Consider the following 27,705-nt stretch of genomic DNA (forward strand, 5'->3'; position numbering starts at 1 on the left):
CGCAAATTATGCGTAATATCCCCCCAAAAAAACCCTGCTAAATAGTAGGTATTTGTCAAAATTACGAAAACTTTCGGGGTATCTTTTCAAGGCCACAGGTATTTTCGTAGTGTGAAAGCAATCTAAAGAAACTGTCTTAGCCCAGCGTGTAGTTGGGCACGGGAGGCTGCTGAGCTACAGATTTTGAATCTTGCGCCTCGGCTGCTTATCAGACCATAATGCGCATGCTCGTAACTTCGGGAACTTTCCCCAAATGGTATGTTTCGGGGCGGAGTGAATGTGGGAATAATCATGAAGTTTTGTTGAGCCTGAAAAATATTTTAATGATTTAATGGGAATTCTTGTAATCAAGGTGGTTTGAAACCACCTACAGAGACAGGGTGATTGAGCATGAGTCCTAAAGTGCATTGTCAAATACGGATAAAAAATACATATTGTTTGTTTTAGATGTATGACCTGATTCATAACCAGTATTCCCGACATTCTGATTGGATTTGACAGGTCTACTCCCCTGGAGCTGGTTTCATTAAAACTTGTAATCAATGCCAAGTGAGGAGCTCCCATTGTGAGCTACTGCAATGGAGCCTTTTGATTGGCCAAGAGGAAATTTTGTCATAGTATTCGCAACAAATGTTCCAACTAGATATGTGTGCAGTGACACCTCCCATGAACCGACGCAAAAAAAATCATTAAATCCAGCTCATATAAATATCATAGATTAAACAAACATGGCTGCTTGAATTCCGCCTTTCCGTAGTAGTTTGAACATGAACCCTACCTCAACACTTTACCATAAATAGTCTTCTGAACATTGCAAGTCCGATTCTCGAGGGAAGACTCTTCAAATTTATATCTAATCCTTTTCAGCAAATTAAAGGGAAAGGGGTAGAGTGAGCTTGCCTGCAAATCAAATTCATACAGCATACCTTTAGATACAAACAGTTCCAATTTCTTTTGTCCGGATGCCACATGGTGTAATATTCACAGGGATGCAAAATCCAAAAGGGTCTGCTTGCTGTAGACTAGGGCCAAAACAACGCAAACCCCCAGTGTAATAATTGCACTCTGACTCTGAGCACTGTACTCAAGTGCGACGGAGGCAAAGAAGAAAAAAAACTACAAACACCTAACAATACACACAAAAACGTATGCAAACGAGCGAGCACCAACTGATGTGTGTGGTGATGTCATAGCTCCACTGACCAATGAGAAGAAGGCTTCCTGTGATTGGCTAGAACCTACTGATTGGCAGACTTGACACAGAACATGATTTCAGTATTGTGTTGACCTCTTTTCCATTGCGAGTACGGCTATAAATATGCTGCTATCACCATCCTTGATTATAATTTGCGAGGATATCATTTTGTCACGTTGATTTTAATTACCGAAAGGTAACGAAATCTCAATCGCAGATTAGAAACTTATAATTTTTTCGACTGCCACAACTACCATTCGCAGACCGAAAACTTAAAGAGATCTTCTGCGATTTTACGTGGAAAGTTCGGATTCATTTCGCAACAAGTGTAAGTATACATGGATTTCGCATTTTTCGAAACACTTATATACGTAGGTAGACATTATTTTCATACGACAGCGTTTCAATATCGCCGAGTTCTGAACGTCTGGACTGATTCAATTTAAATTCATACTCAAGGGTAGAATTATATGCCCTCTTCTCAAAAGTTGTCAGCCTTTTCTCATTTTGATATAATACATTTGTCATAATAAATGTTCTTAAATGCTCTTTAAAAAGGCTCATAAAAATTTAACGACGTACGTGTTACGTGGATGGTAGGGAATTTATTGCAACATTCTTGTCACATTCATATCACGTCCTATTTAAAACTCATTTCATTTCTCATATCTATGTGCATTTCATTATGTTTAGCATTAATACACTGAAATGTTTCTTGTATCAGATATATCAATCAAGTATTGGTAATAAAATGTCATATCCATGGTATTACAGTCGGTCATCTCCAACGGTTACTCAACAATTGCTATTATATACTATGTCAAAATGAATACATCAATCTAATTAGAGATCTTTTACCTCTTCAATTTTTTTATCTGTAGACGCGAAAATATTCATTTTGAAAACATGATTTAAAAGAAACAGGTAAAATGTAGGTCAAGTCTTGCAATATATAGTCTTTAATGACAAAGAAAACAAAAAAAATGCTTCAGAGTTCACTTTCAGATACGTGATATAATTCTGATATAGTAAATTCTGTACGCATTTTTTTATAAACTTTTTTTCATAATAAAGCATGGAAATGGTTAATTACTGTAATCAAGTTATGTGATCTATCTGCTATCTTTGTTTTGAGGGATTGTTTTACAACAAACTAGGCTCTGATTCCATTACTGGCAATACATCAAATGTGAAATGCAAGCTGCAAAATTTATTTTCAAGCTGAATCTAGTACTTTCTATACTTTTTTCCCCTTTTCATTAAAGTAAAGTTATTTCCGCATAAACACAATTACAGTATAAGCTTACACCATGTACGTAAAAGTGATAAAGAAAAAGACTTTGCAGACTGTCGTGTATTTTACCTTTTGCTTTTCCAACATTTTTTTCATATTTTGGTATATTTAAAAGAAACATTTAAGAAAAACATGAATTGACTTGATTTCCATCCAGATTCAATCAGATTCCATAAAACTTGACAAAACTTTTTGTACTTGTAAGGTATACAGGCCTACGGTATATAAACTTCTTGGGTAAAGAGGGGGGAAACAGCAGTATAAAAGATGACAATGATGATGTGTCTCAAGTTGAATACTGTCAGAGACATAATAAATTTACTACAAATAGCATATTTTTGTTTGATATTATATAGGCTGTATCTTCTACAATATCACTAACTGAATTATTCTTCATTTGAAATGCAAGTATTTCATTCTAAACAAATGGAAAAATGGATTCATTGAAACTTAATTCCTTTGTTTCATTTTTAGGGAAGTTTTTTTTATAATTTCCTTTTGCAAAATAAATAATAATTTATCCCTCTCCCATTGCAAATGACATAGCATCTAGGAATGGAGAGAGAATTTGGTGGTGGAGGGGAGGGGGGCTAGACACAAACAGAAGGTGAGAATAAAATGGTGGATTGTTGTACTATGGAGGCAAGGCTCTAGAGGGTATTATGGGTGACGATAGAGACGGATTCCGCCGGGACTTAAACTGGGAAGGTCATTTCTTTTTCGTCAGCATGCATACATGCATGCCTTCCCATTTCAACCCTCTAGCTCCTTCACTTTTTTTTTCATCATCATCGTTTCCCAAACCAACCCAAAGCCCTTTCTTGATCCTTCCTCTGCGATTGGCAAAAAAAAAGAGAAGAAAATAAATGCTGCAGGGCAGAGAGGATGAAGACATAAATTCTCCCCTCACTACCTGGCAATGGCTTAAGGCTAGGTAACGTGACAAGCTAACGCCCCGAGGGCTACAAGCAGGATCAGCTAGGTTTTACACATCTCCTGACGACACTTGCTCTCTCTCCGACTTATCCATCGGTTCTCAAAGTCACAGGGCCGCGCCACCGCCTCCTCGCAGCTAGCTCGGCAGCGATTCCCAGCCCACCAGTCACTCCCCGGTCGTAAAACAGAGAGACGAGCCCCTGTCATTTTACGCACGCTCCCCTTACTCACTCCTATCAACCAACTCTCTGGCTAGAGTACCCTCTCTCTCTTTCCCTCTCTCCCTGTCAACATTGTATATACTACTATCGGCGTGGACCGTGATACTCCACACATGTGATCTGTTATCCTCCGTGCTCATATAGTGCACTGGAAGTGACCTATTTTGCTTCAGTCTTGCATTGGCTGTCGAAGGAGTAACTCACAACTTTTTCTCCTCTCTCTTGTTTGAAACCCAAGTGTTCTGTGAACGTGATGAGCCATGTCCGAGCAAACTTATAGGATGTTCCTTTCTCTTTTAGTGCGTACTTGAGCAAACATTTTGGATATCAAGCAGAGCTTTTTCATTCAGCTATTGTTATCAATTCTATTGTGGACCACTTAGCTGCTATCATTCTATTTAAATTTTAGTCAGGTAAAGTGTTCATATTTCACAAATGTTTTTATTTTGTTTCATCATTAATATTGCCCCATTCGAGAACTGTGTTTTCTTTGCGGATTTGGTCAGAATATTTCAAATCTTGAAAGATATAATTACTGTGATTATTTTCTTAGTATATTTTATTTGCTTTAAATAATCTTATAATTTTCTCTTTTTTTTTTTTCTTGCACAGATTTTGGGATTGCGCTGGAGCAGCCGACACAAGCGGAAGGCCGCTACCATTTCTCTATTAAAGGCTAAGAATCCAGGAAAAGTTTCATCATGATTGTGATGGTGTCGGCGGTAGGTACTGCCCTCTGCGCAGTCTACTATCTCAAAGAACGTTATGACTATCAGGTTCGAAAGCTACCACCTGGGCCAACTTCAATACCTTTCATCGGTGATGTCCTGAGCATTAATCCAAAGTCACCGCACCTTTCGCTCAGTGAGCTGGCAAAGACCTACGGGGATATCTTCAGCATTAAGCTAGGTTCAGAACGTGTTGTCATCCTCAATAACGCAGAACTGATCAAGACGGCGTACAGAGGCGTTGACATTTCCCACAGACCGGATCTCTTTTGCATGGACGTTTTGGCGGGAGGGAAGGGCTTCCTCACGTGTAAAGATGAAGTCCAGAGACAGTTGCACATGAAGATCTGCCGCCAGGCGATGCGGGTCGTGAACAACTCTGACATGGGGGACAAGATTCTCCAGGAAGCCAACGATCTTGTGAACCACTTCGCGGCACAGAACGAGAAGCCGTTCGATCCGCAGTGCGATCTCCACATAGCCTCACTTAACATTCTCTGTAACTTTGTCTTTGGGGAGCGCTACGAGCACAATCACCCCGAAATGAGGGAGATTCTAGACTTTTCGGCCGAGATTTCCAAGCTGCTTTCCCCCATGCACCCAGTCAATGCCATGCCTTGGTTGAGGCACTTCCCAAACAAATGGTTCGCCAGCCTCTTCAAGGCTCGCGACCAGAGGGACAGAATTCTCATGAAGAAGTATGTGGAGCATGTTGTAACGTACAAAGCAGGAAAGATTAGAGACATGCTGGATGGACTTCTTGCAGAAACAACGGAAGCAGTTGCAGAAAACAACAAACAAGCGGTTGCTCTTCTCACACCAGAGCACATTATCATCAACATGTGGCTTATCTTCTTTGCTGGTAAGTTCTCATATAATTCACTTCATCTACTTTATAACTTTCTGCATTAGAATATATACTTTGGTTTGAATACATTCCGTGCCCTATAAAGTATCTATTAATCATTTAATTATCAATACAGAAATGTCATGGTTACAAGAATCACAAGGCTTGACAACAGCATAGTGAGAAGTGTAAAAATTATGCTACAGATTTTTATAAGGAAAACAGTGAGAACAATACTAACTTTGTATATGATATCTACATTTGACTATGGTTAGCACCACATAGGCACATGTTGTGGAGTGTTTGTATTGGAATGATTCCAACAGAAACACCACAAACAAACTACATTTTAGTAAGAAAACACTCAGTATACGGACAACAATAAACCAAAACTTACACAAGGAGGGTTGACGGTTCCAAACCACCGGATCACCAACTGTGCCGTAGAGGTGACTCCATCGGTACTGATCCAATAACATAGATATCATGAAGCCAACAACAAAGAAACATGTCGTCATCACATCAAACGTCATGATAATGGGGAGCTTGGGGGGCCCCGTCCACATGACATACCCTGTGTGCTGGATGATCAATGTTTACATGGCACAGTTCAGCATTAACATTTCGGTCAGAGAATAATGCAGTTTTTTCAGGGACACCGTACCTTGACTTACTCTGAACTGAACAGGAGGGAAGGGCAAACAAGGGAGAAGTACTCCATCAAAGAACGTCCTACTTTACTCATTTTACAATGAAGTCACAGAATCAGAGAAAAGGAGAAATAGAGACAGAGAGAGAGAAATAAGGAATGATTTACATTTATTTCTGTATAGAATCATGCTATTACAATAACATACTCCTAGATAATTTCTGGGTCACTCTATTTTGAATTTGCATGGAGAATGATCAAGATGATTTTCTTGGAAGATTAGGATCAAAATATGAAGAATGAGATGTCACACATTGGATTCTGTGTTTGACATTATTATAGAAGATATAAAGGAAGATATTGATGACTATAGAAAGCACTGGAAGTGCATAGTGACGCATGGTACCATTTCAGTGATGTGTGAAGAATTTTGTATGCCATCTCTTTGTAATCAAAACGCAGGAAGATTTTTGAATGAACGACAGATTGATATCACTGGATCATGCTTTTAATCCAATTCACGCCTCACATGGGATGTGAACTACATTTATTTAATAGAACAAACAATCTGTTTCTAGAATTTCACGAATCAAATGCTTTCCAGGTTATGTCAACACCAGCCGAGTTGTTCCCCGGCGGAAACGTTACACACGCTTCGCACAATGCATGTATTTGTTGGCGAATTGTGAATAGCGGAAAGCATTTACTAACAATATCAAAACACTAAAGTTCGTCTGCGTCACCCCTGTATTTTCCGCAATTTCTTTTTCCCTCCTGCGGTTGGGGAAGCATGGCAAAGGTGGCCCGAATCAACAAATTTTCTCCCCTTTCTGTTATTTTCCTCCTGTTTGTCTGTGCTCCCGCAAGGTCAGTCGGCATTGCAAGTTGGCAAACTTTGCGAAGGTAGCTAAAGCCCTGACTATAATGGCGAGTTTTGGGGTCTAAGTTTATCGGCAAATATCCACGGGAGAGCTTGTGCAAAGCAGCACACCTGTAAGCTCATGAATTCCTTTTTTTAAATACTTCCGTCTGGGCTAATCCAGGCCAACACACGTGTTCGCTTTGGATCTGACCTCGTGCCCAAAAAATCTCACCAAATTCCCACTCTTGACAATCCTCCTCTATCTACGTGGCAAAAAAAAGAAAAGAATGGGAGAGAAAAAAATGAAATCCTTGCTGACACAGTTCTACCCTTAAAGAGTATGGTTCAGGTCAATTTAAAAAAATCATTTTAAAATCATTGAAATGTTCTAAATCAATAGGTAAAGGTTGCATCATAATATTTCAAGAAATGATCATTATTTATTCTTAAGTAATTCCTGATGAAAAAAGGTTTTACTTGATGATTGAATGTATAACGTCAATAAGAAGCAAAGCACAGTAATAACAGGAGCACGTCAGATATTGTTTTCAATATTTCTAATCAAAGCTGACCTTTCTCATTAAAAAAATATCCATTCATGTCACTTTGACTTTTGTCCTTGATGTTTTTCACCTGAAGAAGTCTATAACCATAACAAAACTTTACTAATTGTGATTCTGTTTTATTGAAGGAAACATGACATAAAATAAAGTTTTCATGTTTTACCAGTGCTCAATTTAGGCATATTCTGAGGAAGCTAAATGTCACAAATAAAATTTGCTCACTACACTCAAAAATAGACTTCTCAATTAATAATTGATTCATAGATTTAGAAAGGAAGAGATAATGTCACACATTCATGCCAGTATTCAAAACTAACAAAAGATACTCTCCCTAAATAAATCTCTCAAAAGTTTAAAAATCTCAAATATCTTGGATCTTTAAAAAAATTGAGGACCCCTCAGTAGACAAGAAGCACCATGATTGATGCTGCTGAGTAGAGCCATCCTCCCGTTTTTTTTTTTCATTTATCAAATCACATGTATCATTTTGTATGTATTGTTATTTGTTTTCAACAGAAATAAATTCAAATCAATTCAATCTAAAAATTTCTATAAATTTAAAAAATAAAACCTCAATTGTTTTTCTCCCTTCACAGGATCTGACACTGTCACAAACACACTCCAGTGGAGTCTCCTCTACATGGCTGTGTTCCCCAAGAAGCAAGCAAAGGCACAGGAGGAATTGGAGAGAGTCATCGGCCAATCAAAACGACTCTCGCTTGAACACAAATCACAGCTTCCATATCTCCGTGAGTAGCCTTTTTTTACAATCAATCGTATACTGAAGACTTGGGCTCTGTTTCACAAAAGGTGCTATCAATGGTAACTTTGCCATCTAATACCATGGTAGCCATACTCAACAGCCAATCAGAATCAAGAATTTCAAGGTAGTTGCCACTGGATAGCAAAGTGACCATTATAGCAGTAATTTTTATGCAACGGACCCCTGTTCTGATATGTTTCAATAAAGCTTAGCACCATTTTGATAAAATTGAGACATATTGAGATGCAGGTGGGGGATCCATGGGAGCTTGGGGGAATGTTGCCCTGTATATACTTCAAAGAGCCCTGGAAAATAAAAATTGACCTCGGAAAATATCCATTCACTGCAATGTTATAGCATATTCAATGTTGCAGATTTAGGCAGCAAGGTGTGTAAAGTATTCCCCCCCAAAAAAAAAAAAAATAATAATAAATATATAAATAAATAAATTATATCCTTTTTTGCATGATGATGAATTTGCAACATTTTGATGCCTCATTAGCACTGACTTGATAAAAGTATTGCTGTCATGAAATATCCTAACGAGCCTGGAGAGCTCAAAGAATTTTATAGAGCATTGTTAAGAATTCATTGCACTGTTCAGCAACATTCACTGATATATTCATTATGTAAACCCCCTTCCACATACTGTATATATATATATATATATGTAGTTAAAAACTAGACATGTACACTATGTAAAATTGAAAAGTGTGATGATGTTGATTAATATGTTCAAACAAAGCCCAGTTGTAATGATAAAGGAGAAACCATGTCCATGGATTACAATAGGCAAGAGAGACAAGCGCACTGACGTAGACTGATATCGACACTTTGTGGGAATCTCTAGAAACAAACTCTTTGGCCCCCTTTTTGGGTAAATCTGCTGGATTTGGAGACCTAATTCTTGTCCTTCTTCCTGTCTCCTCTCCTAATGCTGGTTAGAATCAGGGATGACCTCTCTCAAAGCAATCGGTTCCCCGAAGAACTGCTCCGCCTAGACTAGCCCAGATCTCAATGTTTAGAGAAATTGGAGGATGTCAATAGGCGTTGCGGGACGCGGCTATTCCGATTGCTTTGATTTTGAAGCCTGAATTTTTTAAGTTAAAGTTCAAGTTCTGGTAGTAAATGGTTGGAAGCAATCTCAGAGTGTTTATCATATACCTAGGTGTTTATTTAGAAGAAAAAAAATCAATTTAAATAATTAAGGCTTGCTTGAAAAAATTAAGTTCATTTTATATTACATGCATTTCCTGGTGTAGCCAACACAGGAAACAGCATGTGGGACCACACTATAAACAGTCGGGCATCTATCAGTAATTTTTCTGACCTTCATTTGCTCATTACTCTTTAATTATATTCCCTTGTACAGTGCAGACCGAATTAATCTAACAAATATCTATAAAAAAAAAAAACTCTTATCTCTAACACTTATGCAATAGTTTTTCTCTAACAAATATCTATATAAAATATATCTACAATTGACCTCACAAAAAAAATTCTCCAACACTTCTGCAATAGTTTTTCTCTATCAACCTAAAAGAAACTTTTAAAAAGTCAGAGGAATAGGAAGCCAGGAGATATGAATAGGGGCCTAAAAGGGCCATCTGTGAATTGAGTAATATACATGCAAAAGTCCAAAGAGATTCTCAGAAAACTTGCAAGAAATAGTCAATACAGTGTTAGAAAATTGATTTAAACATTAAGTAAATATAAGAAATTGAAGGAAAATTGTAAGAAATAAAAGAATTTGTAGGGAAAAAAATTAGGAAAACGGTTTCAAATTATTGGTAAATTGTAAGGAAATTGTAAAAAAATTGTTAATAAATTGGAGGAATACAGCATAGTTTCATTTGAGCATGAGAAAATTGGAATCTTTCCTTGGTGATTTATTCAATGGATCTCCATTCCCTTTGAACCAGCAAGTACAATATGAGTGGGCAGAGTACAGTGTAGAACACAATTCAGACCTTGATTGAACTGAACAATGATGGGTACAGATTACTCAGAATGCAACATCAGTTTGTTCTTAAAAAACAGAAAGCTGGAGCCATTTCCTATCCCCCCTTCCATGCATGAGCATCGAAAGTAATATTGATTGTACTAATAATCACAATCCCAAGCACAATAATCGATCTCATCTTGTTTTCTGTGATCAGGGCAGGCAACTGTCCTCCATACGAAAGCAGGAGTCACTGAACTCTACTGCTCCAACAACAGGTGGCGCTCTTCAAGTTCATGAACAGAGCTTGATTACTGCATGACCCACAACCATCTTTTTGTTTCATTGTCAACACTTCTTGCATTAAATACCTCCTATTAATCATGGCAAGCAATCCTAACCAGGTTAATTATTCCAGCAGTAACTCTAACTATTATTTTTTAACTCTTGTGTTTATCTTTACCAAAACAGAAGCAGTCATCAATGAAGTTCTTAGGTACAGTTCACTCACCATCCTTGGTGTTCCGCATGCAGCAGCACGAGATACTGAGATCAATGGATACTTCATCCCAAAAGGTAAGATTCTTACACTGTTATCAAACTATTTAAGCTTAAAATAACATTACCATATTAGGCAGGGCCCCCTGAGAGAACGGTTTTCAGAACTAAAGAGGCTACCCTAGCTAAAATAAGATGTTATTATTACTTCAAATAAAATTGTAGTACTGTCTGCTATTACTGATAGTGTACTTTCAACTTTACAAGATAAAATAAAAAATATACTCAAGTTTTTCGTTGTGACTTTTTCTTCTTCAACATTGAACATGACAACCATCCTCCCCATCCCCATACCTACAACCCCCCCCCCCTTAAAGGAGGGCAAATCAATAGATATTAAAGAAATATTAAGATAAGGGTGGTCTACAAGCTGATGTAAAACACCGATGACTTAGTAATTCCTCAAGACTGAAACTTATAACTTTCAATTTCTGATTCTTTCTTTATACAGGAACATCTGTCATGGCAAACTTCTGGTCAGTACACCACAATGGAGAAGCATGGGACCAACCCGAGGAGTTCCTTCCAGAGCGCTTCCTCAACGACCAAGGTACGCTGAAAGAACCATCCCAGATCCCACACTTCATGCCATTCTCCGTCGGCAAGAGGCGTTGCTTGGGCGACAAAGTGGCCAAGGCAGAACTCTTCCTCATGCTGGGGCGACTCCTGCAGGAGTTCTTCTTCGAGATGCCTCAGGACGTCGAGGCAGATCTCCAAGGAGAGGCTGCAGTGTCGCTGATCCCGAAACCCTACAAGATCGTTGCAAAGAAGCGCCACATCCTCCAGCCTGAGACAATATAAAAGAATCATTCTGCAGCAGTCCCAGGATGTCGAGGCCAATCTCTGAGGAAAGACCAGTGTCCTTGATCATGAAAACCTACAAGATCGTCGGAAAGAAGAGCCACATCCTCCAGCCTGAGACAATATAAAAGAACCATTCTGCAGCTGCAAGATAGGGAATTCTTTCTCATTTGAGACCATCCACACAAAATGAAATGGACAGTAAAGAGAGATCTGCTATGAACTCCAATGACAATCGACCAGGATTTTAATTAAAGCAAAACAAAGCAGAGAGGTATCTGAGGAGAGCTGATGCCCTTAGCATCTCTAAAAGAATATAACTTGAAACTGATTAGAGAGAAATTTAATTCTTAAAATCACAGACCATCACCACCTCGAAAGAGTGGAATGGGAATATCATAATACTTTGTACTTGCAGCCATTCTTGTTTCCTTACGAGATGAATAACGATTTGATTGGAAAGCGAAATGAAGTTGATCTTTTTAGAAAACAAAATGAAAAGAAAGGTTGTAATGAAAGCACAAATATTCTATGCATTCAAATATCTACACCTTGTTATTACAGCAAACATACTGCTGTTTTTAGTTTGAAAATGTTGAATTCGGCTAATATCATATTTTAATCACAGATATGAATTTAGAATAATTATATGATCACTCACAAACAGCTACATGTATACATATTCTTATGCAAATTTCCACTGATATAGCCATCTTGAACCACCACCTCCCTTAAATTGATTTGCAAAATTAATTTGTTTATTCCACCAAAAAACAAATAAGGTCATCTAAACTTCCAGGAAAATGGAAAATTTTGATTTGTGCAGTAGAAACAGTATTTCTGCATACACACATGATCATAATCAGTAAGGAAAGTATACGTCTTCATTTTTTTTTTAGTATATTAAAAAAATGGATTTATTCTATCAATTTGCAGCTAGGACTACACTTCTATTTTGGAAATACATCATATATTTAGCAACTTATTTTTGTACAAAACATATATATTCCTGTAGATCAACATGCAAGAATTCAAGCCGGGGATGGGTATATCTATTTATGCAATTTGTATTCAGTTGTCATGGGGGTATCTTATTCAAGGAAACATTTTACGCTTAAATGTTTGTGTATGTATTCAGGTCCCTACAAAAAAAAAACATTTTTGGACAGATAAAAAGGAAGACGGCAGTTTTTGCTCTGCTCCGGTTTATTTTTTAAAGTATATACTACCATGTTTGAAATATTTTATCAGTACTCTTTGTATATTATGGTTATTAAAGTATGTACATCTATGTTTGAAAGTGGTTGATTTGCATATTCCTATGAAAATGTATTCAGTATTGTGTTCATTTTAGAAGTCAAGTTTTCGTGATAATTTCTTCAAAAAAATGCAGGTGTATATCAACATCTGCACTGTATTCAACTTGCATCGCTTAGAAGATGTGAGTTATCTAATTATTTGAAGAAAAAAGAGGTATTTACTTGTTTTAATTCAAATCTCCATGCATCCTGTATAAAAACATTTTACTGCCTAATAGGAGAGAGGGTCAACAAAAAATTATGCATATCTATATATATATATATATAGTGACTGTGTAAAATAAAACATACAAATTATGTAATTTTATCATATGACTTGTATATATTGAGGTGTATTTAATCCGTTGTACAAACAAATTTGCCTTGAATATTATTGTATAAAAGTTTACAACTTTTTTTCTCATTCATGCTGAACATCATGTATATCAATATGATGTGAATGGTTACTGCCTTGATACAAAAATATATCATCTTATTTTTGAAATAGTTTTACTTTCTTTCTCTTTCTTTCTGTCTGGCCTCTCTCTCTATCTCCCCCACACACAAACACACATTTTCTCTCACTATCTCTCTCTCTTTATGGTTTTGCTTCTTTACATCTCTCACTCTTTCTGTCACTCTTTCATCTACCCTTCTTTAGTCTTCTGAGAATTTTCTATTTCACTGCATTCATGTTCCACTCTCTCTGTCTATTCTTCCAAGAGTATTCAAAAGTAATTAAGCATATCGGTAAAATAAAATGTGTTAACTCTTGGGTGGAGGCTATTGTTTAGCTAACGCTCCGGGTGAACTGTTGATTGGCTTTTATGTAAGTGATGGTGATATTAAAATCAATGGGAAGAAAAACAAACAATTGTTCATATTGTTTATGCTTTTTTACAAGTATATCAACATGTCATGATGAAGATGGTGGTGGTGGTGGTGGTGGTGGTGGTGGTGATGGTGATGATGATGATGATGATGATGATGATGATGATGATGATGATGATGATGATGATGATGATGATGATGATGATGATGATGATGGTGATGATGATGATGATTCTGGTGGTGATGATGTTGATGCTGGTGGTAAGGATGGTAGTGATGATGGTGATGATGATGATGATGATGATGATGATGATGATGATGATGATGATGATGATGATGATGATGATGATGGTGGTGGTGATGGTGATGATGATGTTGATGTTGATGGTGGTGATGATGATGGTGATGATGATGATGATGTTGATGGTGATGATGGTGATGGTGATGATGATGATGATGATGATGATGATGATGAAGATGATGATGATGATGATGATGATGGTGATGGTGATGATGATGATGATGATGGTGATGATGATGGTGATGATGATGATGGTGATGATGGTGATGGTGATGATGATGATGATGTTGATGGTGATGATGGATGGTGATGATGATGATGATGATGATGATGATGATGATGATGATGATGATGGTGATGATAAAGATAGTGGTGGTGGTGGTGGTGATGATGATGATGATGATGATGATGATGATGATGATGGTAATAATAACGATAATGATAATAATAATACGGAGGAGGAGCAGCAGCAGAATGATGATGACAGTTGCAGTGGTAAACATATCAGACTATCACTATACAGTACATCCCAGAAAAAAGAAAACCAGAATTCCCATGTCTTTTCTCTTCAAAGGAAAAAGAATAATGATATCTAAAAATTTACTTAATCATATATTTCAGTTATTCCTCTTTTAGATCGATACCTAATATGAGACGAACACTTAACGCATCAATGAGCAAGATGAGTTTGAAAGTTTAAATGTCAAAACCAGGTTGCGCAGAAAAACTGAACATAATTGGTTCGTGATAAGACGACCATGCTGTTTCGACGATTGGCTTATTAGCATTTCTTTTGTATTCTTTGTTAAGATTCTCTCACTGATCCCTGATTTTCTGCGCAAATCTTTTTCTCATATACCTCAATACTTATTATTTGTAATCTGCAATGTCTGAATGATTTGCTAAGCTGTTGATTTCAAATTAGAGATGAGATTCCACTCTTGGCATGAGTATGAAATTTATAGTAAAAAAATATCTCTTAAAACGGGTTTCCTTTTTGTGGGGCGCACTGTATAGGGAAAGAAGCATAATAATTATCAAGTCCAAAATTAAACACATCTAATGCAGAAAAATCTAATTGAGAATGGACATCAAAAGTGATCATTGGGAGTTGGACAAAAAAGATCTTCCTTGATGCTCATCACAAAACTTCCTATTTAAAATAAAAGTAATATGAATCTATGCTATCACATCATACAATCAAAATGTACTTTACATATTTGGGTACAGACACCTGTTGGGAAGGGGGTAGTGAAATGAGTACTGTATAATATCCCTTTAAAAGACTTTAAAAGTGGTTTTAAAAAATGCATGGTACAGCATGAGTTATACAACTACAGTCACAAGGTGGCGCTATTGCAATATAGTACACAGACTAGATTCACAACTTTTTTTTATAAGGATAGGTCTGCGGAAACTGCATTTGCTGTATAAATACACATCCTACACTGTTTCAAAACATTGGATCATCAATAAATCAAATATCATTTTATAATAGATGTTTTCAATTTTACCCCCCCCCCCTGGAAACTAAAAAAAAATAAACAATTTCAAAACAGAAATTGAAATGAATATGGCTGTGGCAGAATACTCATTTAAGTTATGATGAAGAAAACATAAAGGTCAGAAAACATTCATGATTTATGATTCAGACCCTAAAGCCCACACTCATGCGATTCATTGCGATCCTAATTTCAAAGAAACATTCCAACCAGAGTTCAGAATAGTGGTAGGACTACTAAAATCAAAATTCAGTCTAATTTGAGCCTTCCTGGAGGAATAAAAGCAAATTCAAATCGCAATAACGTCATCATATGCTGCGACTGGAAGCAGATTTGGAACTTAACTCCAACAACAGGGCTTGCCACAAAGCAAAAAGATGATTTTATTACTCCTAACATTACACCCAACTTCAAATGAAATAATTTTACTTTTTAAACTTTCACATTTAATGCAAAATGCAATTTAGTGTTTCGCATAGGATCACGTAGTGTGCGCTGGGCTTGTAGCTTTGGTAGAGAGTCAGTAGTGGGGACCATACTAGAGTATCACCATGACAATATTACAAAAGCATAGTAGTCACTGAATACGATGTTTACCTAATACTAACTACATGTACATGTATATGGCATTCATCCAGCCATTAAATTTAAATCTAATATTTGTGTCCTCACTTAATCTAGAACCAGTTTAACGAGGCAAAGCTAACTTGAAACTACATCACGAGGTGGTTTTCTGGACCGGTTTGGAAGATCAGTTCCAAGATCGCTTCGACTGTTCTCACCACACTAAACGGGGAAGTTCACCCTGAAGAAGACTTTGTTGTACAAATAGCAGAAAAAATAGTAAAAAATATTGGTGAAGGTTTGAGGAAAATCCGTTAAAGAGTAAAAAAGTTATTAGAGTTCAAAGTTTTGGATTTGTGAAGTCATAAACGAGCAGCTGCCCCATGTATTATGTATTATAAAACGCATGAATTTCAAATTTTTATGGTTCCTGATGACTTGATTTTGTTTTCTATTCATGATCGGGTGTGAAATGATTTGTCTATTGATGTACAAAAGGTACAGTAAAAACCATTTTCAATTTTCTGAGAAAATGACATTTCATTGATTTTTTACAATTCGCTATGTAGGAATGCTGCTCGCATATGACGTCACAAATCAAATAATTGAAATTCTAATAACTTTTTAATTATTTGATGAATTTTTCTCAAACCTTCGGCAATATTTTTCATTATTTTTTCTGCTATTTTTACAATAAACTTTTTGTCAGGGTGAACTTCCCCTTTAAACTAGTCTCCACTAAACTAGTTTCCAGTAAACTAGTTTTAGGAAGGTAATGAGAACAGTGTCATGGATCATATATCCTCAAATTTTCAGCCCATTCCACGCTTGAGAAGGTGTTTTACATGCATTATAAATTACAAAAATAAACAGATTTTACTTTGATCAGGCACCTCACCAAATTAAATTTTCAAGGTAAAAGAAAGTAGTTGCAGCAAACAATCATTTCATGAGAAAGACTTTTAAACCAAGGTCAATTCTCACCACACAACCATACATCTAGATCTGGTTACGTTGCTGTAAACTTATCTTTGTAAAATCATGAAATCTTAGCTCAAACCCGATAATTATGATGATCACAAACACAGAACAGGATGTGGGACAGTGTATAATTAATATTTCTTGGGAAAATACCCAACATTTGATGGAATTCTGTGCCTATTCGCTATTTTCTCAGCAATTACACATTTTCTTCCTTCATACATAAAAACACTTTGGTGGTAATTTCATTGGATTCTGTTCGAACTCACTGTTACCACAACTAGTACATGTATGTATTTATCTTTAATGTAAAATCTGTAAATTTACCCAATAAAACACACATTTACAGCAGTTTATATCCTTCACAACACAACTATTTTGGGGCGAAATGCAATGATATGATTGAGTAATGAAATAGAATAAATGACATTCACTTTGGGGGAGTTACTACTATCTAGGCATTCACACACTGACCAGCAAAGCAGTCTATAGTGTGATACAATATTTCTGCAAGAGCGCCAGCTATAGACCACCTTTACTATTCCCTCCTCAAACTTTGTGTCGTCTGCATCAGTGGAAATGATGGATACACAACATGATAGTCAGGTTCTGGTGTATTGCTCAGTTTCTGAATTGGTTTGCAATTCAAATTTTTTTTCTGGCAAAGTCGAAGAATTATTACCTGAATACCTACTGAAAAAATATCAAATTCCTACATGTATAAAATCGGCTTTATGCGGGACTACCTATTGTAAGAGACAATGAAAGTTCACCCTGAAATTAAGTTGGTTTGAATAATCTAGAAAATTTTGAGAAAAATATTGATGAATGTTTGACGAAAATCCATCAAACATTCAAACATCAAAAAATAAGAGAGATTTGTTTTTAATTTGTGACATCATAAGCAAGCAACTCCTCCATATATCATACAATGTAAATTCCATTCATTTGAAAATTTTTCAATATGATGGATAAATATATTTTTTCTTATAAAAGGGAGTTTGAAATTATGTGCCTGATGATATACCCACTGCACAAATAAAATCATCTTCAATATTTTGAGAAAATTACATTTTGGAAAAATTTATATTTTAATCATTGTTTTCCACAATGCTTTTCCGGTTTTTCTCTCTCTGTGAAATGACCAAAATTATGGCTAGTCTTGGATCAGGTTGACATCTTTTTTTAGCTGGACGAGTACTAGATTAAGGTACCAGATTTTGTAGCACTATGGTGAATTAAAAAAAAATCTGAAGAGATTATTTTTGATGATTTTTTTGATGAGCTGTTATTTGACATGTGGGTGAAAGGGAGTCAATTACCCACGTGTGCCCTATATACTCTGTCTGCCATCTACCATGGAAAAAAAAATAAATATGGGCCTGGCTATGGGGTGAGGCGACATTTGCTCTATCTCAGAAGGCATTGGGTTTATAGAGCTAGGACCAAAAAGAATTTTCAGTTCAGAATAATGTAAAGATAAAGATAGGGTTTATTTAATTTTGGAGGGTATGTTTTTGTTTAGCTTTACAAGCAGGTTTTCAAACGGAGCTATTGTTGCCGGAGCAAATGTCATAGAACTGGCTGTGCAAGCTCTTGAACTTGCAGCAATGTTCATTATCAAGAGTATCACATGGCCCAGCACTAATGGCAAGTGTGGTAGAGTCTTTGAATACAAACTTGTAGACAGGCTTGCATTCAGTTGAAACAAAGTTTCTTTCACATTTTCACACGTGATAATTGTAGTAGAAGTAAATGTAAAAGCAGCCACTACACAAATGCAGACCCTGTTCTCATTACCATCCTGAAACTGTATAGTTTACGGGAAACTAGTTTAACGTGTAATGAGAATGGTCGAAGCGGTCTTGGAAGCTACGTTCTAAACCTGTTCAGAAAACCACCTCACGATGTAGTTTTCCAGATCGCTTTGCCTCATTAAACTGGTTTCAGCATATGTGAAGACACAATCATTCTTCAGGAAGCGATCTTTGCACATGTTGAGAGTAGAATGCCTACGCTGCGAATTTAAATTTTGCGCGAAACTGAGAGCATACCCATAGCAACAAGATCGCTTTCCGTGAAATGGTTTTGAAAACCACTTTCAGGTGATCAAATGGGAATGCTAGCAAAGCGATCTTCCAAACTGCTTTTCTGAACCGGTTTCCAGTAAACTAGCTCTTAGGATTGTAATGAGAATTGTGTCATAGTCTACTGTGCTGTGCAGGCCTGATACCACCCCCTGAACTGGTTTTCAGAACCTCTTCACGTAAAGCGGTTTCTACTAATAATAGACCAGTTCTTAGTTACTTCATGGACAATTTTGGTCAAATGAACTTTCATTTCTTTCATTATGATAGGCAGATTTCAAAGCAAGATATTACGTAAGCATGCCTTACATAGCAGGATGAAGAAATTGAATAGACCAGGTGACTAGAATAGCACACCAATGAACACTTTATGAAGGTATTTGTTGCATTTCTATATTGAATGCATATTATAGCATGTTGCACAATGTACTTGACAAACACAATTCAAAAGAATATACGAATAATCAAGACATCAATGTTGGTGCTTATCTCATTAGATTTTAAACCACCATGCCACTTTAGTACCAATGACCTTCCTCTGATCATGCGCAGAATATTTTGATCATGCGCAGAAAGGAACTAGGAACTGGCTTATAGGACTGTAATGAGAACGGGGTCTAGTAGCTTCCCTGACAGGATGGTCCATTGATCCTGTGAGAATCATATCAAGGTGAGATGGAATGATAGCATCTGTTCCTTCATGAACGACCAATGTACAGCCAGTCTGGACACAGGAAGTTCCCCCAGTCCAACAAGAGAAAGATTTAAAAAGAGTTCTCCCAATCTGAGGGTACATATAGGACTATCATGCTGTGTTCAAGCAAAATTTTAATGCAGATATGAAACATTGAATCATGATACACATTTCTTTAAGGATAGGTTTCATCACATTTTTCAAGAAAAGTGTTTGTGACTTGATTCTTTTTTTGGGGGGGTGGGGGTCCTGGGGGGCGTTTCATCAATATTTTTGTCCGACAAGTTGTCAGATCTGACAACTTTCCTGGATTCTGATTAGTTGAGAAGCACTGTTACTATAGTAACTGTCGGATAAAACAGGACTTGTCGGATAAATCGTCCGACAAGTCCTTTCACGAAACGCTCCCCTGATCTGTGTACTGATTTGTAATACCTCATGGATAAACATACACACACACAAAAGGGAATTTAATAACATTAAATACTACTATAAAATTATTTGGTAGTAATATATTTGATTAGAATGACATTTTATTTAGTCCCTTTTTTTCTCTATGATTCATGCAAAAAAAAAACAGTAACCAGTATGCTTGTTATGTAAAAGTACTTTATAGGAATGTTATAAATGCAGAGGAAAACAATCAAATCAAAATGCATACTCAAAATATATGTTCTGCATTGGAGAATGGCTTAACAGACAGGGAAGGAATTATACAACTAAGGTCATCATCATCAGCTGATGATATAAGCAAGTACAGGTACCTTTACCTCTATGATGTACATGTAACGACATGTAATTTATCAGGAAAGAGATTAAAAAGAGACAAAGTGTTCAGACTCATTAAAACTTATGCTCAATGGTTTTAGCAAAACAATTGATTAATGAGCTTACAGAAACTAAGACACCTTTCATAAACCCAATTACTATGAATTAGGCGGCTAATAGCAGCATAATTTGGTCGTAAAACTGGAGGACAAGAGTTATCTGCATTACTCTGATGCTGCTATCATCCGCATAATAGCGGCATTGGGATAAGATTTTTAGTTTATGAACGCATTTCCAAATAATGCGGATAATTGCCATGGTGCGGTCACAAGGTCACACTTTTCCAACACAACCGCATCGGAGGGGGCGCGTCCAGTTGTCATGGCGATTATCCGCCTTTTTCAGGACGGGCGCTCGTAAAAATAATGCGGCTTATTTTCGGAGTTTATGAACGCAATTTTTATTGAATTATCCGCATTACTCTTAGGCGGCTAATTGGAGGATAGGTTTATGAAAAGGGTATAAAAACATTTTAAGATTTAGACGATATATGAACATTACAGAATTTGTTTAACATTTTAAACAGCCATGCTTAATTTATTGAAAATTAATTATCATAAATCAAACTCTGTTGAAGATTTTAACCACCTGTTTAAACTGTTTGAACAACGACCTGTAATGTTCATTTAGTAAACAACATTGTACAAAAATGTAAATAGCATTTTTTACAGAAATGTTTATATGTCAACTTTTCATAAGTCTAATAGTCACCAAATTCGCAGCAACTTTTTAGACAAGATCATGCAAAACATTGCCTATGTCTATAGGCCTTCCTCGTGTATTGATTATATTGTTTATTATTATTATTCATTTTTATCATAATTCAAACAGATTTCTGCAAAACTTCCCAATAAATTCTACGGTTTTGACCAAGGTAAAATTTCCTGGGAGTGCTCTGTATCAATACAATTTTTTTCAAATACTAACATGTTGTGATCTAAGTGTCTGAACAGTACTAAGTGAATGGTACATTTTCCATGATTTGGTACAAATGTTTTTTGTCTGAATGGATCAGAATCACCCTTTTAAATTTGCAATATACATGACAAATAGCTAAAATATAATGTTGGGGACAAGTGTCTAAACCATACCTAGCAAATCGTTTATTTATCATGTTTTGGTGCAGACATTTTTGTCTGAATGGATTAGAATCACCCTTTCAAATTTGTAACACATGGCAAATAGCTAAAATAATGTTGGGACAAGTCTCCTAATAAAGAGTACCAGCAAATTATTCATTTACCATGTTCGGGTAAATGTTTTCTTTTTGTCTGAATGGACCAGGCTTTTGACAGAGAGCAAGTGATAGTGACCAGAGGAAGGAAATGAAGATGTAATCTGATATCATGAATGAAACGTCCTTGCCCTTATGCAAACACCAAATTCAGACCAGCTGATGTCCAGTCCCACCTGCTGAAACTATGTAATGTTTCCAAGGTCACATAACAGACATGATCAAGATCACCGCTTGATAGCAAACGGAAGTGGTAGTTGCTTTCCAGACACAAACCAGCATCTCCTCAAAAGTCTAGAATGTCCAACATTTATAAGACGTTTCATATTTTTATAGTCAAGGAAAAGTTTGAATATAAAAAAATATCAAAGATCTATCATTTTTAAAACATGTAAACATTTTGTCAATATGCCATAATCTTTGAAGTGCATTTGAATAGAAAAGACCAAGAAATAGCAAGAAAGATTGTGGAAAATCATAAAGTTTATAATCAATATCAAAAGGCTGCAAAATAAAATTATTGATTTCAGGCCTATAGAGTTTGTGTGCTTGAATTGTACATTGCCTTCACCCAAACGATAAGTTGGTTTTAATGAATGCAGTTCAAATGAAAAATATTGGTACAGGTTTGATAAAATCCATCAAACATAATGGACTAATGAATTTCATGATGTCACAGATCAGCAGAGCATCTATATGTCATGAAATATAGGCCTAATGTAATTTCTAATAATTAAAAGCGAATTTATTAACAGGGTTGTCATGATTAGACACATCATTTCATGCCCCCTTCCATAAAATAAATATTTTTACTTAAAGTGTTCCATTGAAAAAATTGACTTATTTTATAATAAATGGGGGAGCTGCTTGTATACATGTATGACATCACGCATAAAAAAATACTAATATTAATATTTCTTTTATTTGCCAATAATTATCTTTACTTTTTTCTGCTTCTTTACTTTTTTTCTGCTTTTATTAAAAGCAACTTATTGTCAGGATGATCTTCCCCTTTAGAAGGTTCATATATATGACTGCTCTGTCTCCAGAACCCTTACATACCCATACTTTATATTCATGACCTTGTGGTATACAACCACTGTAATGAAATTTCTAGGAATCGAAGCAATTTTTTTGTTGAACAAATTCATCATTTACTGTAAGATCTATTTTTTTTAAATATTGCTGGTAAAGTGATTACATCTTGCCCATTTGGAATTGTTGAAATACATTTGGTTTACAGTATAACTATTGGCAAAGTTCGAATTCTGGTATAGAAATCTAATTTCAATATGAAATGGTTGGAAGCAATCCTCAAGTGTTTATGACACACCCGAATGTTCATTTAGAACAAAGTTTAATAAAAAATAATTCAGGCTTGTTTCAAATGACTCATTTCATTACCGCACATGATTTTCTTGGTGTAGCTAACACAAGAAACAACATGTGAGAACACACTTAAAGTGGACAGGCATCTTCAGTCATTTTTATGATCTTCATTTGCTTGTTACTCTGTAATAATACATTATTCTGAAAAAAAATGTTAGGCAGGTTTATGTATATACATTGTTTATAATCCAGTGTATGTTTTGTTCAATTCTGTTAACTAGGCCTGACTCATCCCATTTTGTTTTTTTGGAGGGGGGTTTGACCAATGCCCACCCAGGACTTTTCAGGGGAGTATGGTGGATTGCCAAAATAAGGGAATACATAAAAATTTCTGTGTCACCAAAGACTATGAATATCAACCACTTTTCAGGCCTTTATTTTCCTAAAAGTATCTAGATCTATATATTGAAACTTTAATAGCAAGGAAGACTATGATCCCTGCATCCAAGAATAGCAGAGTATTCCCTGGGTGCCCCCACCCCGCCTCCAAAAATAACTGACCTTGATGATGGATGGGTGGGCGGGAGTACAAGTTCAATGTCAGAGGTCACATCTGATTCTGGTCAAGGGGGGTAGACATGGACCAACAGCCACAGGCCATCCGAACAGATGCCCCCCTCATCCAGGGACCAGGGTATGACAATATGGTCATGTGTTTAGATGAATTAATCAGACTTTACAAAAGGGGCAAAGGCAAATTAATTTATCAAACCTCACGCGATGACCGATGACCAACAGGACTGGTCAGTGGTCAGTCAAAAAAGTTTGACCAGAAGATTTTGCTTGGATGAGCTGAACAGATAGGATGCTGATTCACGATGATCAATGTTCTGTGACTATTATAGCTCTATGTCATGTGTTACAAATTTAAAAGGGCGATTCTGATTAATTGGATATTATCTCCCCTTTTAACCAAGGTCGAACTCTGCTTGATTTATGGGAAGCTTAGATGTCTAAATTTCATTTACATTGTAGAGTTTTCATTTTTACTGTGCTCTTTCGTATTTCATAAAAATTAAGGCCTACAAATATGGTAACTTTGCCATTATAAACTCCCATGGAAACCTCGAACATGAATGGCTGCATAGCCCCCTTACCACTGATTTTCCCCTTAAATGAGAATAACAGATAACTGAGATAACGAAACTAAAAGCATATTATATTGCAGAAGAATCGCTAAAAAAATATTTCAAAAACAGCAATTTGAAAATAAAAGGGGCCTCTAAAAAATTTGGTCATGGTTGGAATCGACCAAATTCGAGTCAGTCAGCTTGGAACTAAAAAGCAATTTTTTCCACAGAAGAATTAGTTTTTCGTAAAACAATATGTCAGTTACCATATTGTAAACAAGTTATGATGAATTAGTTCTCTAAATCAAATTATTCATAGACAAAAATTTCATCTTTTAGACAAAAAAGGTAAATTTTGAAGAACAATCATGTGTTCAAACATCTTTAAAACAAAGATTCTAGACAATAAACAACAGTTGCTTCAACTCTACAAAGGTTTATCGAGTGTTGTCGGTTAGGCTTTTGGGGAGGTAAAATCTAAATCTTTACGAGTGACTGACCAGAAAAACAAAAGAATGTTCAAAAGATACCAGGTTTTAAATTTGGCAACGACTAAGCATCACATAATTCATCCTCGGATATTTCTGATTTACTACATACAGCATCCATGCCTTAGGCAATCCTATAACTCACTCAAACGTAACCATTAATAGCGGTCAGGGAAGGGAAACGACAGGGGAGATGGCCGAAATCGTTGCTCCCGCCTGGGGAATAGTATCTTGTTATAGACATCGGAGTCAAATATTTCATTCAGAAAGCTATTTTGGTTTCTGAAGGGAAACTGTCGTCCCCTGCACTTTTCTCACCGCAACCGAGAATGCAGACATAAACAGAAAGGGAGCTTGGGAAAAGCTTCTGTTACAAAACAACAAGAATGAAAGGAAGAAGAGATGGGGGACTAGCCAACCTTCCCTGCCACCGCCGATCTTGACCCAGTAAAACGAAAACAGAAAGGAAAGATTTCAAAAAGCAATATCTATTCCTGGCCCAAGACACGCCCCAAAAATATTTCATTTAAGAATGGAAGACCACCAAAATAGACAAATTCACTGATTTTTTTCTATAAACCAAGTGTGTAGGTACTTTGAAAATATCAGCTTCAAATATTAACTCTGTAGATACCATATAGGCACTGTCACATACTACCACCTTACGATACATCTGAGAAATGAAAGTATACCGCAATTACTTTTAATCAATTCATCAGCTAGTTCCTAGCTCACCAACACTTTGGCAAAACTTTGGCAAACAGCACTACATGTAGCTATATTTAACTTTGGACTTGTTCGACTTTATTTCTTGCCATCCAAGTCTATAGAGGCTGATTATATACAATGTATTTGGACAGTGGTGTGAGATGGGATGGGTGTTTTCTAGAAGTGTCTGTACTTTTAATGTTTTGACAGATGGCATTACACAAATGACTAGATTATCATGGTGATGATCATCATCATCAATCACCATCATTATCACCTATTCTTTTCATAATCATTATCATCATTATCAATGTCATCAACATTATCAATATCACCATCACCATCATCATCATCATCGTCATCATCAACATCATCATCACTATCACCATCATCATCACCATCATCAACATCATCATCACCAGCATCATCAACATCATCAACATCATCATCATCTCAGACAGAAGTAGATGAAATCTGGAATACCAAACTTACCGAATACAAGTTAATTAGGACCTTAATTGATTTTTAAACATCAGAAAAATGACAGGAACACTTAAGAAACAATGAATGTCAGCTCACAAATCATTGACTGTTAAAATGAAGCCTATCGACTCATTTATATATAGGCCTAAATATATGCAAATTCAATTTATCATCAAAAGCAAAAAAATAAAATTGACATTGAACGTTTCAAAAGTTTTCATCACATTACAAGATGGGTCCTGAGAGGCAACAGCAACACTTGTGGAAAGTCTCACGTGACGTCACTAATTGCCCTCACGGTCACTGTCCAAAAAAAATGTCAACATCCTGAATCAACCATGAATGGAAAGAGAGGAAGGGAGGTAGGGAGTGAGTGAAAGGGAAAGGGAAAGAGAGAGATTATAAGACCCCTGTTACATCTGAGAGATTCCCTACCTCGGGCCGGCCCGGGGCCTACCTCGGGTCGGAAAGAAATCAGATGTAAACATCCTAAACCTACATCGGGCCACCTTTTAGCAAACCTACCTGAGACCACATCCAGAGGTAGTCTCGGGTAGGTATCGGGCCGGCCCCGGTCCACCGATTCGTAGATGTAAACGCACACAAGCTTTCAAACCTACCTCGGTCCGTTCGCCAGCTGTCAAATTACGTCACAGCGCGCGCTATCCCCTCCCCAGCCCCGTCGTTCTTCGAATGTTTTGCGGCATGCGACATGTGAATTGGGATTGATAAAGTTTTTGATTTGAGTGGAAAGAAGGAAGCATTTTGAAAGTATCCTTTTCAAGTTCAACGTATGCTGGGATCATCAGCATTCTTCCAGAATAACGAAATGTAAACAACTTCAATTAGCGCGCGCAAATTATTCAAAGCCTAGATCGAGAGCGCCCTTTGGTGTCAGCAATATCGGATAGCGCTCGAAACCGGAATCATGAACGCTGTGATGTAAACAGACCACATTTCGGACTCGGTCCGTTCGCGAAGCTAATCCACCAATAATCCAGTCAAGGTTGCAAGTGGACTCGGTCGGGTCTCGGGTAGGAAACTTTCAGATGTAACAGGGGTCTATGTGTCTGCACTTTATGCAATGTCAGAACAAGGTATCGTATTAAGGACAAGTCCACCCCAACAAATAGTTTATAAAAGGATAAAAAAAACAAGCACAAGACTGAAAACATCAAAATCAGAATGTAAAATAGGAAAGTTATGACATTCCTAAGTTTTGCTTAATTTCGCAAAACAGTGAAATACACATCCTAATAATGGAATTGATGTCATCCACTTACTATTTCTGTTTTACACGTATTTCATTATATGAAACATGAAATATTTATAATTTTCTCCTCATGTACTGCAGGATATACACATTCTTGAATTCAAATAGGCCTGTATGCTGAATGATGACTTCAAGTCATACTTTTACTTCAATTATTTTAAAATAGCAAAACACAAACATGAAATTTGTAAATCTTACAATTATTAACATATAAAAAAAGGTATATATACTTTTCCAAAACAAAATAGAAATTCCTATACATTGCACGCCTATACATGTAGCATTCCAATAATTATACATGTAGAGATGTGGTAATATTGAGAAGTTGGATTTATTGGATTAAATCCAAGAAGAGATAGAGCGCAAAGGGCTTGGAATATTTCCAAAGTCCTTTAAATGGTGCCCTCTAGAATATTTGAACATGACCTCTATTAGATCCTGTAGTAAATGGCCTTGCCACTAGGTAAGGACATCCGGGGGAATTATACCATAAACAAATCTGGAAGAGAATGTCAGAGAGTGGACTTCAGATGAGATTGCTAGAAAGAAAAGGAGATACACAAGCGTTCATAATCACTATCTCACCATGATTAAGAGCATCTCCATCAGAACGGA

The 27,705-nt window shown here is 36.5% G+C and overlaps 1 protein-coding gene across 2 annotated transcripts; it reads left to right on the forward strand.

Moving 5' to 3' along the window:
* The first annotated feature begins 742 nt into the window (after positions 1-742).
* On the forward strand, positions 743-12,028 carry LOC121426166 (cytochrome P450 1A1-like). Of its 2 annotated transcripts, none has more exons than XM_041622359.1 (5): positions 743-1,523; positions 4,259-5,236; positions 7,892-8,044; positions 10,472-10,576; positions 11,010-12,028. In XM_041622359.1, exons 2-5 carry the CDS (start codon positions 4,348-4,350, stop codon positions 11,357-11,359), a joined length of 1,497 nt encoding a protein of 498 aa, XP_041478293.1. In that variant the 5' UTR covers positions 743-1,523; positions 4,259-4,347; the 3' UTR covers positions 11,360-12,028. The 2 variants fall into 2 exon arrangements, with proteins under 2 accessions (XP_041478293.1, XP_041478294.1); XM_041622360.1 differs by lacking the exon at positions 743-1,523 and adding an exon at positions 3,631-4,059.
* Positions 12,029-27,705: the final 15,677 nt, after the last annotated feature.

The sequence above is a fragment of the Lytechinus variegatus genome, chromosome 13 (genome assembly GCF_018143015.1).
Source record: "Lytechinus variegatus isolate NC3 chromosome 13, Lvar_3.0, whole genome shotgun sequence".
NCBI classification, from domain to species: Eukaryota; Metazoa; Echinodermata; class Echinoidea; order Temnopleuroida; family Toxopneustidae; genus Lytechinus; species Lytechinus variegatus.

Excerpts from the sequence above, each read along its gene's own strand:
- LOC121426166 (XM_041622359.1), top strand. The coding sequence starts at position 4,348 with ATGATTGTGATGGTGTCGGCGGTAGGTACTGCCCTCTGCGCAGTCTAC. Across the intron at positions 5,237-7,891 it reads GTGGCTTATCTTCTTTGCTG|GATCTGACACTGTCACAAAC; the intron begins GTAAGTTCTCAT and ends CTCCCTTCACAG. Across the intron at positions 8,045-10,471 it reads ATCACAGCTTCCATATCTCC|AAGCAGTCATCAATGAAGTT; the intron begins GTGAGTAGCCTT and ends TTACCAAAACAG.